The 18,294-nt window shown below is 36.1% G+C and overlaps 2 protein-coding genes across 6 annotated transcripts; both read left to right on the forward strand.

Moving 5' to 3' along the window:
* Window positions 1-1,731: 1,731 nt before the first annotated feature.
* Window positions 1,732-6,554, forward strand: LOC100268114 (acyl-CoA-binding domain-containing protein 3). Of its 5 annotated transcripts, none has more exons than XR_002030516.2 (4): window positions 1,732-3,492; window positions 4,435-4,540; window positions 4,649-4,746; window positions 6,177-6,554. XR_002030516.2 is itself a non-coding variant. In XM_019221319.2 (3 exons), the coding sequence occupies exons 1-3, from the start codon at window positions 2,189-2,191 to the stop codon at window positions 4,694-4,696; spliced, it is 1,458 nt and encodes a 485-aa protein (XP_019076864.1). In that variant the 5' UTR covers window positions 1,732-2,188; the 3' UTR covers window positions 4,697-4,747. The 5 variants fall into 5 exon arrangements, 2 of the variants coding, with proteins under 2 accessions (XP_019076864.1, XP_010652735.1); XR_002030517.2 differs by having other exon boundaries at window positions 4,673-4,746; XR_002030518.2 differs by having other exon boundaries at window positions 4,679-4,746.
* A 633-nt stretch (window positions 6,555-7,187) lies between these two features.
* Window positions 7,188-13,007, forward strand: LOC100245788 (uncharacterized). The gene is made up of 9 exons (XM_002279410.4): window positions 7,188-7,653; window positions 7,883-8,027; window positions 8,683-8,851; window positions 9,039-9,297; window positions 10,452-10,540; window positions 11,511-11,693; window positions 11,817-11,902; window positions 12,064-12,148; window positions 12,300-13,007. The coding sequence occupies exons 1-9, from the start codon at window positions 7,458-7,460 to the stop codon at window positions 12,432-12,434; spliced, it is 1,347 nt and encodes a 448-aa protein (XP_002279446.1). The 5' UTR covers window positions 7,188-7,457; the 3' UTR covers window positions 12,435-13,007.
* The last annotated feature ends 5,287 nt before the right edge of the window (window positions 13,008-18,294 follow it).

Consider the following 18,294-nt stretch of genomic DNA (forward strand, 5'->3'; position numbering starts at 1 on the left):
ATGATGAGAGATTTTGTTCTTTATTAGGACAGCTTTCTTTTGACAAATCAACATGTAAAAGGTGGCTATTGTTTGGCACAGTGAAGACGTATCGTCTCGTAGCATTTGTCATCATGCAGTCGAATTAAACCACATTTAGCCCGTTTTTCCCTTTGGCCACACGATCCCAACAAACTTTTAATACTTGAATATGACTCAGCAGAAGGTTGACAGAAGAGCCTTATCCTACAGCTCAGAGTCATTAAGATAGAGGAGGATTCCACAATACAAATCTTGTCTTGCACTCTTGATCATTAGATTTCATCCACAAAAATCAGAGTCCTAATATGTGGGTTTTCTCTCCCTGTGTCTCTTTCAATTCATGAATATTTAAATTATATTATTAGAAAAAATATATTTTTATTATAATTTTTTTAAATTTGCAAATTACTTAATAAATTTGCATAACAATCCCTAATAATCTTAATGAAAATAAATAATTTTTTATTTTATTTTAATTTTTTAACTTAGTTGCATCCAAATATGATTATCTTGGACCGGAATAGATTTTTTCAACATGATAAAAATAAAAACATGGTAATGCTTTTAAAAAATTAAGATGATCAGACATCACTTATTTATAGGGTTCTAAAAAAAATATTAGTGGGTATTTGTTAAAATTACTTAATAACTTAAATTACTTTATTAAGTAAATTAAATATGTTTGATAAAATAATTTAACGGTATAACTTAAAATAAAATATAACTTTAAGTAATAAATAAAAATAATTAAATTATTTTTAAATTCACATATTGGTTTTACCTTTTTATTTTTATTTTTTACGAGGATAAATATGTTAATTTGATTATTTAAATTAATTATCAAACAATTTTAATAATTATAATAAAAATTAAGTAATTAATTTTAAATTAATAACTTAAGTATAATTTAACTTAAAATTAGTTCTAAATTATTAAGTAATAAATATTAAGTTTTAACAAACACCTCTAAATATATTTCTTATTTAAATTTTTTTTTCTATCCATCTTTCTTCTAATGAAGTGTTTTCTTAAATTTTTGTTTTTAAGATAATCACCATTCTACAGTTTATTTATAGGACAATAAAACTAATTTTTTAGCTTTTTAAAAATATAAATTTTATATTAGGAGTGTTTTTTAAAAATATTATCAAGTTGACTCGAACTTAAGCTAGTATGAATAAATTAATTAAATATATATCATGATAACCCAGGTCAGAATACTTTTGCTATTTCATTTAACACTTTATCATGGTAAGTGGTTCCAGAAATGCTGATTTGGCCATGACACTTCAAAATACCGACAAGCTAGTGTCTAAATCCAACATTTTCCGTGTCGAAGTTTAAAGCACATCCATTGGGGGTGGTTTGAGCTTCTTTTATGTAACAAGGGTCCCATACACCACGAAAACGATGAGATTGGCACTCTCTACTTCAATGCTTAAATTATGTCATCCACCACTGCACATTCCACCTAATTACGGAAAAATTATAAAAAAAATTTATATATATATATATATATATAGAAAAAAAAAATCTAATAATTGCACATGCATACGACCGACAAATTCTTCCATCAATAATTAAAGACACTAATTCTCAAAAGCAAATTCATTGCCATGTGAATTCACATTAACGGGTTCCTTTTTTTACAAACGCAATGAATTGATTGCCAGAAATTTAGAATCGACCGTGTACCAAACTCAACATTTAAGAACATACAAGTGTCATTATAAGGCTGTAATGCCATTTTCAATGTAATCTAGTAATTGGGCTTTGAATTTCTCGCTTCCTGGAATTACAAGTCTTTGAATAAAAGTTTCTTGGTGATTATCCCGCTTGCTACCCTTTATTAGGATATACAATAAGCGTATTGATCCACCGACTAACGCAGAGTCTCTGTAGGATTAAATTTTTTTATACTTGAAAGAAATAAGCGATGGATTGAAATACGACAAGGGCTTGCGGTTAGACCAAGATGGATGGTCCGGCCATATAAAAATGGCCAAAATGAGTGATTCTTCGCGGCGCGAGCGCGATGGATGGGTACAGTGGGTGATAGCTGAGCAGCCGCTTTGTCTGTCTCTGCCCGCTGAGGGACAGACCTTCCTTGGAAAGGTGGGGCCGACAGGCATTAGTAGTAGTACCAGTACCGGAAGCAAACCAGAATATGCTTTTGCTTTGGTCTATTAGGCTTCTCTCTTTCATCGGGCTCTGTTCTCTATCTACATACATCTCAAAAGCTATGGAGCTTTTTCACGAGCTTTTCCTAACCGTTGCGATTTCGGTTATCTTTTCCTTTGTTCTATCAAAGATCCTTTCATCGGCGGCAGGTGGTGGTGTTCAGGACGATGCCCTTTTGGGATCATGCAAGGATGGGGAGAGTGAGAGAGGAGGGAGGTTTGTTGGAGTGGGTTCGGGACTGGAGATATGTGAAGGCGAATCGGTTTTGGCAAAATTGGAGGTTCAGGAGGTTTTAAATGATGTGGATGTGGATGTTGGATTGGAAGAGAGATTGATGGAAGGAGGTTCTGGCGAAAAGACGGTGGAGGTCGGTGGGATTGTGGCTGACTTGGTTGAAGAATGTGCTGAGGATGGAGGCTTGGAGAAGAGGGAAGCGGTTGAAGATGATGCGGCTGTTGGATTGGAAAAGAGATTGATGGAAGGAGGTTATGGTGAAAAGACGGTGGAGGTCGGTGAGATTGCGGCTGACTTGGTTGAAGAATGTGTTGAGGATGAAGTTCGTTCGGAGAAGAGGGAAGCGGTTGAAGATGATGTGGCTATTGGATTGGAAAAGAGATTGATGAAAGAAGGTTGTGGTGAAAAGACGGTGGAGGCCTGTGATGGAGTCGGTGGGTTTGAGGCTGACTTGGTTGAAGAATTTGCTGAGGATGAATGGAATTCAGAGAAACGTGAAGCGGTTGAAGAAGATGCGGTTGTTGGATTGGAAGAGAAATTGATGAAAGGAGATTGTGGCGAAGAGACGGTGGAGGTCTCTGATGGGGTCAGTGGGGTTGAGGCTGACTTGGTTGATGATGAAGGGTGTTCGGAGAAGATTGAAGCGGTTGTTGGATTGGAAGAGACATTGACGAAAGGAGATTGTGGTGAAGAGACTGTGGAGGTCTGTGATAGAGTCAATGAGGTTGAGGCTAAATTGGTTGACGAATGTGTTGACGACGAAGGGAATTCAGAGAAAAGTGAAGCGGTTGGTTTGGACTGTGAAGGCCAGAATGAGGTAGGTGATGAGAGGGGAGAGTTTTTTGATGATGATTGGGAGGGGATTCAGAGAAGTGAATTGGACAGGGCTTTTGGGGCTGCTGCGGCATTTGTGGGTTCGGAGAAAAATGCTAATCACATCTTGAATCTTAACAGTGATGTAAAGATGCACCTGTACGGGCTTCACAAGGTTGCCATCGAAGGACCTTGCCGGGAGCCTCCACCTATGGCATTGAAGATTTCCGCTCGTGCCAAGTGGTAATAAAATTGTTCCATGTTTTTTAATCGTTATTACTCTGGAATTGCTACTTTTGATTGCCCGGTTATGTTTGCTGATTCGATGTTACTGATCATTGAAATTCTTGATTTATAGGGGCATTAGCTTGTTGGATTGAGTGGGTAAAAGTGGAAGAAAATTTGAGTAGATTAACCAAAATAAGATTGTGAAACTGGAAAATTTATCAAAATTTTGAAAAACCATGATGTAGGAGAGCAAGATTTTATCAGATATTTGAATTGCCCTTGTTCCAAAGTGGATATGCTGACTATGGTAGTGTTTGGTTGTTGAGAATGTTGAAGACTAAGATGGATTCAGTTGTCAAAGATAAGAATAGAACTGAAAAGAGTGGAGGACTGAAAGCAAGAGCAAAAGCATAACTAGAAAAATTAAGGCAATAAAAATTGATAAATAGGAAAATGGGTGACTGAGAGCAATAAAGGAAGTGATTGGATGTGTTTCATTTGTTACCAAATGGTAATCATAATCTCTGGATCATGACTCACTATGCATTATGTCTGCAATGGAAAGTCATAGATGATGTTCCTGTCCTTCAATGCCTCTTAGATTTCGGTCACCATGGCCTTTTTTTGTGCTTCCCCTTCTTTGAGTATTTATTGGCCTGTTTTGGTTGCAATTGTATTCTTGAATTGACAAAGACTGAGCAGAGAAGTTCTTATGCTGTGGGCAAATTTAGGACACTTGATAAAAACACAATAAGTGTTAATTCTGAACTGATTAGCATTCCAGATATTTTAAATTAAACCAAAAGTTAAGTTAATCTCAGAGTGCTATCCCAATGAAGTTGTGTAATATCAGATTAGGGCCTACCCTTGGTCAAGTTCCAGGGTATAGTTTGATTGCTTGCTGATATAGGAGCTAGCTGGCGCATGTAAGTGATGAACATTATTACATTGTGCAAGGAATGCTTGGCAGCGGCTTGGGAACATGAGTCCAGAGGCAGCTATGGAGCAATATGTTGCCCTTCTTTCGAGGGACATTCCAGGGTGGTCAGTGGACGATCCTCTTGTAAGTGTTTGCTTTTGGAACATATAAACCACTGCCAGTCTTTTCAAATATTTCTATTGTTGAGAAAGTGGGAATTATGTTCCTTGAATATAATAATCGGTAACACAGGAGGCAGTAAACATATTTGTTCAGATGCAGGAGCATCGGGGAAGCTAGCTTCTGAGTAAAAACATTGCTACAGGAATAATCCATCACTGAAATGAGAGGTAATTTGTTATTAATTCTGCCATACTTGGTTCACCAATGGTAAAATTTGTAAATTTTTGTTTATCCTTTAACATGTCATTGTTTGTTAGTCTACTTTTCTGTGAGAAATCTTATGACTTCATTCATTTGATGTTCAACTTCTTCTCATGACTTCTTTTTCTTTATAGCCTGGCATACCAGATAGTGGATAAGTATAAACATGGTGGACATGATATTGAATTTGATTGATATTTTTGAAAAACATAGACAACATGATGTTATAATTACCATGATATGGGTTTCATAAAGAAAAATCCATTCTCCATGCAATGTTTATGGTTTCATGATTCTCTTAAAATTGCTTCTTGTTGTTCCATCAGATAAACAAGCTGATGAATCTTTAAGTTGAATCAATTGAATGGTTAGCCAGGTGGTTCTTATGATATCTTGTCCATCCCTTTCCCCATCTCTGTTATTGTCATATGATTGCATTTAAGTTTCAAACGGTGTCCTTAGGCCCTGGTTGTGTGGAAACATACAGTTTCAGAATATCCTTCACAATTTGGATCTGAAATCTGATTTCATCATCATTACCTGTTAGCTTTTCAAGGATCTGCTTTAGGCAGCAACCAAAATTTAGTTTAACAGAGGAAACAAACTTTTGGAGCATCACCTGCATAGATAAACCTTAGAAATGACTTCAGATGATAAAAACCTGGAAATTCTCTGCTGATTTGGACTACATTTGGATGTTTTCTTTTCTCATCAAGGCCTAGACATCCAAAACTTCACAAACCTTACCTGCATAAAATTTGCTATAAGAAGTTTCTGTTTCTAAAATTTGTTTTTCTCTAGGAGATCTGTGGTAAATGGTTTTGACATTGTATTCCACCCTTCTATCTGCATCTCTCCAGAATGAACAATTTGTTTTCCTTAAGGGACTCTAGCCTGTGGATTAAAACCTTCATTAGCACAGAGCTTCAAATAATTGGCCAGGTGACAATATAACTGTCAATCGGTTACCAGCCATTGTTTCTTTTATTTGGCTTCCAATTCTGCAGAAGCATAAAGGTATTAGTTGTTTATTCCACTCATGTATTATTAGATCTGAGTATGGGATGGTAATAGATAGTAAGAGTTTTATATCCTAGCCTGTCAAGTCTTGCTGATATCAAAGTGCTATGAGAGATGAAATACATCATGCTCATTTTTGCTGATTCTTTTCCCTCTCTTTTCCTTGTTATTCAGCCCAACTAGGCTCTGAGGGTTGGGATTGGCAAATTGCTCCATTTGTGCACTTGTATATAGCGTGCCTAGTTGCTTGCTTCTTTGCTGACTTTCATTTTTCTCTTTGGCTGTTTCTTTGATGACTTATTTAGGGGATCTAAAGTTCTAAACTGCCTAAATGACAGTATATTACTTTTGCTGACCTGCCTTTGTTGATATTCAGGACAAACAGTGAGATGCATTTCTTTGCTGCTTCCTCTCTACACTACATGGACTACATCTGCCTTCCCTTCACTGAAAATGCAACTATCCCCATTGCCAAGGGTTTGGACTTCACTTCTCGGATTAGAAGCTTCACTTCTCATTATGACCAAGTATATATATGACTATCTGTTGTGTGTAAATAAATTAGTGATATATATGGAGTGTCATTTATATGTATGGGTTTGACTAATATTGTATTTGATATTAGTCTTGTAACATATATAGTTTTTCTTTCTTGATTTTCAAGAAAATGAGGAAAGGAAAGAAGAATTTGTAATTTTACATCTTCCATGCAACAGGAGCTACCCATTAGTGGCTGGACCCGCCCTTTTATCTCTGTCCATCTCTGTCTGTAATCTGTTTCTTTACTATGATGATGGTGATGATGATTTTACACCAAGAGGGAGATCCGTCTAGAAGAGATATCATAGTCCTACCAAATATTATGCTTACACACGCACTTGGGGCAACGGCGGATTTGGGGCAGATCACCGAATAAAGTCAAATTTGTTTAAAATAATTTTTTATTTAATATTATTTATAATATGGGGTGAGACGGTAGGATAAAGTCAAATTTGATTCCGTTTCGGGTTTTAACAAAATTTTATTTTTCAAACTTTATTATACTTGTTTTAAACTCATTTCATTGGGGTGGGATGTAATAAAGTCTTAAATAATAAGTAATTAATAATAATAATAATGTTACTGAGTAATTTAATCATAACTTTTTTAAATAATTTAAATTTAAATGATACGAATTTAATAAATATAATAGTTTAAATTTTGCTTTGATATCTTGAAATTTTCTAATATTATTTTTATTTTAATTTTTTTTGTCGTTATTAAAAAATGAATATTTTAATGCTTTATGCCTTTTTTTAAAAAAAAGTATTCATATAAAATTGTTTTTTTTCATGATAATTGCCGTACACATTATGTTAAGCATAAAAATTTAAATTTATTGTATTAGCATTTCAAATTTCAGGCGATAAGTTTAAGCCACTAGAGAGACCATAACGAACACTGACGGGAGCCATTAACGACACCGTTTCGAGACACGTACATCATCCAAGCTTAAGCAGTGAAACTGACACGATGAGGCGAATGCGCGGTTGCAGGGCCAATTCTTCTTGATCCGCCGGTTTGAATATTAAACACCTGGATTCAATTTGTTCAGATCTGATCCATCGATGAGCAATGATCTAGGGTTTTGAGATCTAAACATCTTCTCTGCAAATCGATGGGGATCGTGATCGAGAGCTCAGTTTGGGAACCAAAACCTTCACTATATATCTTCATTTTCTTAGCAAGCTTCCTCTCGATCTTTCTTCTTCCTAACTTCTCCAACAGAACCCTAGCTCCGTTCGACCATGGAACCTCACCTTCATTCCTTCGTTTCCAGAGAAATTTCCTTCTCATTTTCTCTCTCGCCTCAGGTCACTCATCTTCCTTCGTATTTTCCTTTTTGCTTTGTTTGGCTGCTGAAAAGCTTCGGAAAGGAAAATAATTGAAATTGAAAATTGCTTTAATTTTCTTCTTTTCCTAAGTTTTCATGGCAATCAAATGGTAGACTACGAAAATTTTGAATGAATCTAAATTTTGTGAGCTATTGCTTTTCTCAATCATCTATTGGTTTCAGTAACTGACTTTCCCCCCTTCTCACAGGAATGGAAGGCGTTTCTTCAGTGTTTGGAGAGTTTGAGTTGGCTTACTACGGCGTCAGTAGGGAGCAGATGGTGGTGTCTCTCTGTGTTGGATGTTTAGTTGCCTTTTTCTTTAGTGCTTTCTTAGGCATGCTTTGTGATTTAATGTAAGTGCAACTTTTTCTCTGTTTTTTTATTTATTTAATTAATTTACTTGTTTTCAGAAATGTCATTCCCACTCCTGATTATGCAATGTCCAAAAGTGGTAATGTGAGAAAAAGTTAAATTGGAGATTTGTAATAGAATGTTGTTCTGGTTATCATTAGGCATGAAAATAAATTCAGGATTCCAGATAATTCGAATATTATATGATTTTGAATAATTGGAAATATTCTCAATCTTTTGGGGAATCATTTGGAATATTCAGTATTATTATGAAAAAACGTGGAAAAAAAAGTGCATGAGTCTAGAATTGCCTGAGGATGACATTCATATGCATGATGATCTATTCAAAACAAATTATTTGTTGTTTGAACTTGTGTCCTCAAATTTGAATCTGGTTTTGTTCTTCCTGAATATTGTGGAAGGCTTTTTGTGATTAATATTCAACATCAAACTGTGGCCGCAACAATTATAGTCTTTAGCTTCACACATTTGGTCTTTTATGCTTAGACAAAAAACAATGGCTTAGAAAATTCAATACCTTCTTGATTTAGTGCCATTATTTCAATTAAATAAGATCTTAATGAAACTCATATTCCCGCTTGATATGGGGCATGATAACCTCTTGCCAAATTAATTGTCGTATGATTTTGTCTGTAGTGGTCAAAAGAAAGCTTGCTTGTCCTTTTGTGTTCTACACCTCTCGGTTGGCATATGGAGGAGGATTAGCCTGCAACCTAGTGTTTGGCTAGCAAATATCTGTTTATCTCTTGCCACTTCAATATTTTCATTCAGTTTCGAAACATGGATGACTGTTGAACATGATAAGGTTTGTGTTCAAAAACCTTGTTCTTTTTCAGTTACGTGTTAACCACTGCGGTCTTTTTCCCCATTATTTATTACTTATTTTGTGAGCATTTCAGGTCCATTTGTTATTTTTCAGTTATATGGATTTGGAAATAGCTTTTATTGCTAAATAACGATGAACTTAATATTCTTTGTTTTTTTGGCTACAGCTTGGGTACAGACGTGATATTTTGATTGATACTTTCTGGTTAATGACATTCTTTGAGTCTGCATCTTTTATTGGAAGCCAATTGCTTGCAAATTGGCTGCTTGGTAGTGATGTGAAGAAAAGTGTGGTTGCTCCTTCCATAGCAAGTGTGATCTTAGCAATGATAACTATTATTTATATCACCAAATGTTGGGCCGAAACTCCACAAATGGCAGTTTTTAAGGACTACAAAATGTCCTTCTACACACATATTTTTTGTGGTATGTTACATATTCTTAATGTCTTACTCTTTCCTTAATTTTTTGACTTAATGCTTGAAAGCTTGCAGTATGAGAACTTATTACTATATTAAATAAGCTCGAGACTTGGAGGTGTACTACAAATGACACAACTTCAATCTCATTGAGGTCATGGAATTTGTGTAAACAAAACTGTACTCTTTTTAGGTTAGAAGATATTGATTGAATGCTAATGAGCACTATGGACCGATTTTCTTCTGATTGAATGCTAATGAGCACTATGGACCGATTTTCTTACTTCTTATGACGATACTTGTCTTAGTTGTAAGGTTTACCCCTTATTTCTTTGAACCAAGACTGATTTATTTTTGTTATCCATAATCTTCCTCTTGTGCATGTTTCTCTCTTTGCTGGTCCTCCTTACAAATGTCATGATAAAGTCATTATGTCCAATTCTTTGCAGCCCTTTGTTCACCTTATCCATTCTTCCCTTTTTGTAGCTGACATGGAGTACTGATATTGATTGTACTTTGAAAGCCAAATACTTCTAGAGAGTTTATCATAATTTATACCTGGGAAGTGTGACTTGGGATTTTGGAGGTTTCTTTGACAACATGAACATATCCTTGGCATTTTAGAAGACCGATAGCATTGTACATAGAAGAGCAGAACTGTCTAGAAGGTGTAAACAATATCAAGTCGCAATTCCATTAAGTGATGATTAGGCAGTTGATCTCAGATTAAGCTTTTAAAATTTTAGTGTTGGCTACTGTTGGTGCAAGCTTATGCAATTATTTTACTTCTTGCTTTTTTTCATACTTGATTGAAATTACTTTCTTAGACTTCAATCGGTATGGAGCTGTCCTAGAAAAATGCATCCTTATGCAATTCTTGATTCACCATAATATAGGTTTTGCTAATGGATAATTTGTATGTTATTGGCTGTTGACACTACCTAAATGGACTGTTAAATGAATACATATTGTGTGTACATGTACATATGGATGGTCGTTTTGTTGGACAAATTCTTGAGGTAAATACGGAGTCTGGAATTCTGATCCTGTGGAATTTTCATTTGCTAACAGTTCTAGGTCATAAATATTCTTCTTATATTTGTAAGAAAAGTAGAAGCTAGAACATGTGCTCATCATGGATGAACTGCTTTTATTTGACAGATAAAAGGATATGGCTATTGGCATGTGCACAAGCTTGCATTCATTTCTCCATTGCAGTTTTCTGGATTCTATGGGCTCCAACTCTGGTGGTACGACCTTTTCTGTGGTTGAAATACAATATAATTATGAATTTTCATCCCTATGATCCTAGAGTCCTTTGAAGTTATATAAGAAAAACAGGCAATGTGGCTGGCTTTTAAAAAATTTCTTTTAGTTTTTTTCCCCTCTTAGGTCTTAAGTTTCAATGGTACCTACAAATCTCAGTGCATCAAAAACCTTGGACTTCTGATGAAATTCTGATATTAACAAAAATTGAGAAAAAAATTAGTCACTTTAATGTATTAGTAGTGAAAATTTTCAATGAAATTTCAGGATAAAGTACATTAGACATGTTTAGAAACAAAAAGGAAAAAAAAAAAGGGTACCAGACCAATAGTTTATAAAAGTTAAACAAGTTTAAGGGGAAATGTTACTCCCTAATGAATATTATCAATCGCAGACACTCAAAATTATTGGGTTTTTTTTTTTTTTCCTTTTTGATTGAGCAAAATGTTGAAAGAATTTGAGTTTCTGGCACTATTGTTTATTGTCTAAAATTTAAAATCAACTTCTTATTCAGACGGTGAATTAGATTAGATCCATCTATTGGTTCCAGTTCCCATAATCAAGTTATCTATAAAATACTAGAACTAATTTTTTATTCTTTTCAATTTACTACTTTGGTTCCTGTGCTGCATGAAATTTTGAGAATACGAAAAATCTGGAGTTTATTCTGATCCCTCCCCTCAACAATTCCCATAAAAAACCCCAAAAAGCCAAAAGAAAAAGGAAAGAGAAGAAAGATCGTCACTTTTGCTGCTTCATGTAAATTATATGGAGAGAGTGGAAGCCATGTATTTTACCTTATTTCTAAATCATATCAACCTGTGTGAAGCCATCAAATTGTGCATTTCTTTAATACATGTAAGTCATGTATTTTACCTAATTTATTTCTAAATCATGTTAGCCTGTGTAAAGCCATGAAATTGTGTGTCTCTTTAACATATGTTGTGAATTTAGGCTGATGGGCGAGAAGTGCATCTAGGGTTGATTTTTCCATGTTTGCTGGGTGCAAGAATGCTTGGAAGCACAGCGTTACCATGGCTCACCAGTGTGCCATCATCTCTTCGAACTGAGGATTACCTAGTGTATGCATTCATTATAATGGGGCTTGTCTTGTATGTAGTAGCCTATGATTATCAGGTATTTTCTTGGATGGTTGAATCATTGACCATATGAAGAAAAGCTTCCTTTTTTTTTTTTCTTTTTATGTTTTGATTGTGAAGTTGAGTGTTCTGAAATTTACCATGTAATTTTGTCCTGCAGGAAATTGGAGTTTTAGTGACACTATTTTGCTTATTCCATGCCTGTGCTGGCTTGATTTTACCTTCCCTTGCCAGATTGAGGACCATGTACATTAAATATGTTGTTTTTTTTATTTTATATTCTTTTATTTTATTTTTAAATTTAATGCTACCGTTTGTGATTGTCTTTAACTGGGAATTAATTAATTGATTCTTTGTGTGTCTAAGTGGAACTTTAACAGTTCTAATGCTTCTTTTTCCATGCATAGGTATGTGCCAAATGAGTTGCGTGGAGGGATGATAAGCCTGTCTTTGGCTCCATCAAATGCGGCAATTCTATTTTTTGTAGTGCAAGTGCGTGTCTCTAACTCGGATCACTTCACTTCTCATGCATTTCAACTAGTTGCTTCAATCCTGCCAATCTCATTTTCCAGCTTTGTTTAATTGTGTACTCCATTCCATGGTAATTTCGCATATTGAACTTGCTACCTTGGTAATATCACAGGGAGGCTACTATCGGAACATTGGGAATGCAACAATCTTTGCATTTGCTGCTCTTGGACTATTCGGCGCAGCTGGCTGCATGCATGTGTTAAAGAGGTGGGGAAAGCAACCTTACCAAAACGGGCACAAGTTGTGATTTCATACTCTGATTGTTGAGTTCATTGTGATTTCCAAGGGGATAGGGTCTGTGATCAGTCACCTATTGATGGAAATGAGAGAACCGACTAGGAAAATAGCATGTTCTATGCCCTTGGAATCCAACTGCAGCATGTAGGAGTTAACACTATAGAAAAATGAAGGGCAGGGGGAAGTTTCAACAAACCCACACAAGTTCTTAGAGAACACCTTGTGCATCAGCTGGGGAATTAGAGAGAGGGCAAGAGGATTTTGAACGAGGTAATACGGTAGAAATGAAGGTAACCTGCTGTTAAGGCCTAGTAGTAAATATTTTAGTGGGCGATCAACAAGTGGGCAAGCACATTGAGAAGCACGTTAACACATTGAACCACGGACTATAAGAAGCTGTCACCTTGACTTCCAACTTGGCTCCGTTTTCCGGCAGTAGAAGTAGATTGACCTAGAAGTTGCTCAGGTTCTAGTTAGGCATTCGATTGAATCTTTGTAAGTGAATTGGAAATATCTTAGAGGCTGTTAATTGTTTTTGAATCATTTGATGGAGCTTAAATTTTATTTTTATATTTGGGATGTACTTTTGCGGCTTAGGAAGATGATTCAAAGATTTGAATGAAAGATAGGGAAAAGAAGAAACAATGAAGAAAAGATGGAAAACCTTAGAGTCTCACTAAGGCCTTCTAGGAGTCTCACCTAGAAGAAAATCAATGGAGTCTCACCATTGAGGGTTGCAACCTTGCAATGAAAGAAAGTATAATATTATTCATCAAAATTCATTCCTTTGATTTACATTTATTAGCCTATTTATAGGCTTCTCTAAGAAATCCAAAGTCTACTAGGACTCTAATAACTTATTCTACTAGGACTCTAATAACCTATCATGACTCAAATTCTAATTATATTATAACTCAACTAGCTAATCCTAATTAGACTCCAACAAATACCAATCCTAATTTAATTCCAAGTAATAATAATCTTACTTTAATTACAACTAATACTAATTCCCTTTCTTGATATATATCTTGAATATTTATCCTCATCAATTCCCCCTGACTTAAAAAAAACTCGACCTCGAGTTTTAGTGATTTTCCACGATCAATTGAAATTCCGAGCAATGCCTTCCACCCTTTCTTTCTTCGTCGTCTCTTTCCCATGGTAAGACAAGATCTCAAGATCTCTTGAACTTGTTCAATTTCATGCAAGACAAATACTGGACTTCGAAAAACTTTTTGATGTTGTACAACAAGTTGATAATTCTTGAAATAATTATGTGTCTTCAACAAACTTGTGGGAAGTTGTTTCCCACACTCTTTTTGTAAATTGTTTTGTGGAAGAATAAGATTCTTGAATTCCCTATATTCAAAAGAAATTTCAGCAGATTCTTTATGTTTGCCACCACTCACGATAATGTTTGGCCTTGGGAAGTCAAACATCGATTCTTCTGAAACTTCTTCAACTTCTTTGAGCTCTTCTATTGGTTGATCTAAGATTAGTTTCATCACCTCTTGCTTTCTAGATTCATCATTGATGATTTCTTCGTCCTTTCTAGTACTTCGACTTGCTTTTTAATAAGAATATTTGATGGCTCTTCTAGTTTCAAGGGTGCTACTTTTTCCTCTGGTTGCTTATGTGGTGGAATTTCCTTCATTGGACGAAGGATCTTCTTTCGCCCATTGCGCACAAGTGTGTAAGTGTTCTCATAGCCATCATGTTGGACCCTTTCATCAAAAAGCCATGGTCTTCCAAGCATAATATGGGCAACTTTCATCGGCAAAACATCACACCATGCTGATAACTCAAAATTATTACTGAAATTAAACGTCACTAGACAACGAGAACTCACCAAAATAGATGTGTCATTTACCCATGCTATTTGATAGGGATTTGGATGATCTTCTGTCTTTAGATTAAGCTTCTCAACAAGCTCCTCTAAAGCTAGATTGGAACAACTACCTCCATCAATAATCAAAGTACATAGTCTCCCTTGACAAGCAACACGAGTTTGGAAGATGCTAGTACGTCGCCAATCCTCCTCTTCATTTAGCCTTGGTATGTTCACCAATGGCTGCATAAAAAAGTTGTAGCCTTCAACCATGTTTGCATACGTTGCTCTACTCCTCAATTACATATGCCTTCAAGCCAAGAATTTTGGCTCTGATACAACCCTAGGATGGTTGTCTACACTCAAGGGTAGGTGGGTTAGGGTTTTATTTTTAGGGTGTAAGGAGAGGAAAAAGGAATAAACTTTATGGTAGAGAAAATTATAAGATAAGAAATAGAGAGAAAGAAGAAACAATGAAGAAAAGATGGAAAACCTTAGAGTCTCACTAAGGCCTTCTAGGAGTCTCACCTAGAAGAAAATCAATGGAGTCTCACCATTGAGGGTTGCAACCTTGCAATGAAAGAAAGTATAATATTATTCATTGGCTTGAAGGCATATGCAATTAAGGAGCGGAGCAACTTATGCAAGCATGAGTTCCAAAAAAACTTCTAGCAATCAAGATGCCGATACAATACGCTTGGAGGAAATTTCAACCACACAACAATCCCATCAAGATGCTATAGTACAACTAAATAGCAAACTTGATAAGATCATGAAGTTATTAGAAAAGAGCCAAGAAAAACGACCAATTGAAGAGGAGATCGCAAGTCATCAATTTAGACAATCGCCAAATCGATCACGCGAAGAACAAGACAATTTTATGATGGGGAATCAAAGAAGGGCCAAACTTTTTGAGCTAGATGATGATGTGACAAAAAAGGTACGTCTTGAAGTTGCTGAATTTTATGGAAAACTAAATCCAACAGCTTTTCTTGATTGGATTATGTCAATGGAAGATTACTTTGATTGGTATGCAATGCCCGAAAATAGAAAAGTTCGTTTTGTGAAGGCAAAGTTAAAAGGAGCAGCACGTCTATGGTGGCATAATATTGAGAATCAAGCTCATAGAACTGGCCAGCCGCCTATTGACACATGGGACGAGATGAAGTTGAAGATGAAGGAGCACTTTCTCCCAACTGATTATGAACAACTTATGTATACAAAATTGTTTTCCCTTAAACAAGGTACCAAGTCCGTTGAAGAATATACAGAAGAATTCCATGAATTGAGCATTCGAAATCAAGTGCGAGAAAGTGATGCTCAACTTGCAGCCCGCTACAAAGCTGGACTTCGAATGGAGATTCAACTTGAGATGATAGCTGCACACACTTATACCGTAGATGACGTTTATCAACTAGCCCTCAAAATAGAAGAAGGCCTCAAATTCCGGGTTTCCAGGCATCCAAGTTCACAAATTGGGAGCACTTTCTCCAACAGGACAACAAGCAAACCTTTAAGCACATCAAACTTCAGAACTTCTATTCATGTGAATGGTGGGGACAACACTCAACCAACTTCGAATGTGGCTCATCAGAATGGTAATAAGGGTAAAAATTCAATGAGCAATGGAGATAGAAAAGTAGACGCGACTCCTTTATGCTTTAAGTGTGGTGGGCATGGTCATTATGCTGTTGTATGCCCAACCAAAGGTTTACACTTTTGTGTTGAAGAACCAGAATCTGAATTGGAAAGTTACCTAAAGAAAGAAGAGACCTACAATGAAGATGAAGTTAGTGAAGAATGTGACTACTATGATGGTATGACGGAAGGACATAGTCTTGTAGTACGACCTTTATTAACCATTCCAAAAGTAAAAGGAGAAGAAGATTGGCGACGTATTAGCATTTTCCAAACACGTATTTCTTGCCATGGGAGATTATGCACCATGATCATTGATAGAGGTAGCAGTTTGAACATAGCTTCACAAGAACTTGTTGAGAAGCTAAACCTTAAAACAGAGAGACATCCAAATCCATTCAGAGTAGCATGGGTTAATGACACCTCTATCCCGGTAAGTTTTCGTCGTTTAGTAACATTCCTTTTTGGTAAGGATTTTGAAGAGTCTGTATGGTGTGAGGTCTTACCCATTAAAGTAAGTCATATTTTACTTGGAAGACCTTGGCTCTTTGATAGAAAAGTTCAACATGACGGCTATGAAAATACATATGCTCTCATACACAACGGACGTAAGAAGATCCTTCGTCCAATGAAAGAAGTCCCTCCAATTAAGAAGTCGAATGAGAATGCACAACCAAAAAAGGTACTTACTATGTGTCAATTTGAAAATGAGAGCAAGGAAACTGAAGTTATTTTTGCTTTAATGGCTCGAAAAGTGGAAGAATTTAAAGAACAAGATAAGGAATATCCAGCAAACGCACGTAAAATCCTTGATGACTTTTCTAACTTGTGGCCTGTAGAGTTACCTAATGAACTCCCTCCTATGCGTGACATACAACATGCCATTGATTTGATTCCCGGTGCATCATTACCAAATTTACCAGCCTACAGAATAAATCCAACAGAGCATGCTGAATTGAAAAGGCAAGTTGATGAATTACTTACTAAAGGCTTTATTCGTGAAAGCCTAAGTCCTTGTGGAGTTCCTGCCCTACTAACACCAAAGAAGGATGGATCATGGCGGATGTGTGTGGATAGTCGTGCAATCAACAAAATCACAATCAAGTATCGATTTCCAATTCCAAGACTTGATGACATGCTAGATATGATGGTTGGATCAAAAGTCTTCTCAAAGATTGATCTAAGAAGTGGATATCATCAAATACGTATTAGACCAGGGGATGAATGGAAGACAACTTTCAAAACTAAGGATGGATTGTATGAGTGGTTAGTCATGCCATTTGGACTAACCAATGCTCCAAGTACTTTCATGCGGATTATGACGCAAGTATTAAAACCTTTTATTGGACAGTTTGTTGTTGTCTATTTTGATGATATTCTTATCTATAGTCGATCTTGTAAAGATCATGAGGAACACTTGAAGCAAGTAATGCGCACTCTTAGGGCTGAAAAGTTTTACATTAATTTGAAAAAATGTACTTTCATGAGTCCTAGTGTTGTATTTCTTGGCTTTGTTGTGTCTTCTAAGGGTGTTGAAACAGATCCGGAGAAGATCAAAGCTATTGTTGATTGGCCAGTACCAACAAATATCCATGAGGTGCGAAGCTTCCATGGAATGGCTACATTCTATCGACGATTTATTCGAAATTTCAACTCCATTATGGCCCCAATTACTGAATGCATGAAACCTAGTTTATTTATTTGGACCAAGGCGGCCAACAAGGCATTTGAAGAAATCAAATCCAAGATGGTGAACCCTTTTAGCCCACGTCTTGAGATCGAGTATGTTTTTTATGATCAACTTGTGTCTACTCGACAAGGTGGATACCAAAATTTTTTGGTAAAATGGCGAGGCAAACCACACTCTAAGAATACATGGAGTACGAAATTCTTGGCATGAAGGCATATGTAATTGAGGAGTGGAGCAACGTATGCAAACATGGTTGAAGGCTACAACTTTTTTATGCAACCATTGGTGAACATACCAAGGCTAAATGAAGAGGAGGATTGGCGATGTACTAGCATCTTCCAAACTCGTGTTGCTTGTCAAGGGAGACTATGTACTTTGATTATTGATGGAGGTAGTTGTTCCAATCTAGCTTTAGAGGAGCTTGTTGAAAAGCTTAATCTAAAGACAGAAGATCATCCAAATCCCTATCAAATAGCATGGGTAAATGACGCATCTATTTTGGTGAGTTCTCGTTGTCTAGTGACGTTTAATTTCAGTAATGATTTTGAGTTATCAGCATGGTGTGATGTTTTGCCGATGAAAGTTGCCCATATTATGCTTGGAAGACCATGGCTTTTTTATGAAAGAGTCCAACATGATGGCTATGAGAACACTTACACACTTGTGCGCAATGGGCGAAAGAAGATCCTTCGTCCAATGAAGGAAATTCCACCA

Source organism: Vitis vinifera, chromosome 7 (assembly GCF_030704535.1).
Source record: "Vitis vinifera cultivar Pinot Noir 40024 chromosome 7, ASM3070453v1".
In the NCBI taxonomy this organism is placed as follows: domain Eukaryota; kingdom Viridiplantae; phylum Streptophyta; class Magnoliopsida; order Vitales; family Vitaceae; genus Vitis; species Vitis vinifera.

Excerpts from the sequence above, each read along its gene's own strand:
- LOC100268114 (XM_019221319.2), top strand. The coding sequence starts at position 2,189 with ATGCTTTTGCTTTGGTCTATTAGGCTTCTCTCTTTCATCGGGCTCTGT. Across the intron at positions 3,493-4,434 it reads ATTTCCGCTCGTGCCAAGTG|GAATGCTTGGCAGCGGCTTG; the intron begins GTAATAAAATTG and ends ACATTGTGCAAG. Across the intron at positions 4,541-4,648 it reads GGTCAGTGGACGATCCTCTT|GAGGCAGTAAACATATTTGT; the intron begins GTAAGTGTTTGC and ends TCGGTAACACAG.
- LOC100245788 (XM_002279410.4), top strand. The coding sequence starts at position 7,458 with ATGGGGATCGTGATCGAGAGCTCAGTTTGGGAACCAAAACCTTCACTA. Across the intron at positions 8,852-9,038 it reads TGACTGTTGAACATGATAAG|CTTGGGTACAGACGTGATAT; the intron begins GTTTGTGTTCAA and ends TTTTGGCTACAG. Across the intron at positions 9,298-10,451 it reads CTACACACATATTTTTTGTG|ATAAAAGGATATGGCTATTG; the intron begins GTATGTTACATA and ends TTTATTTGACAG.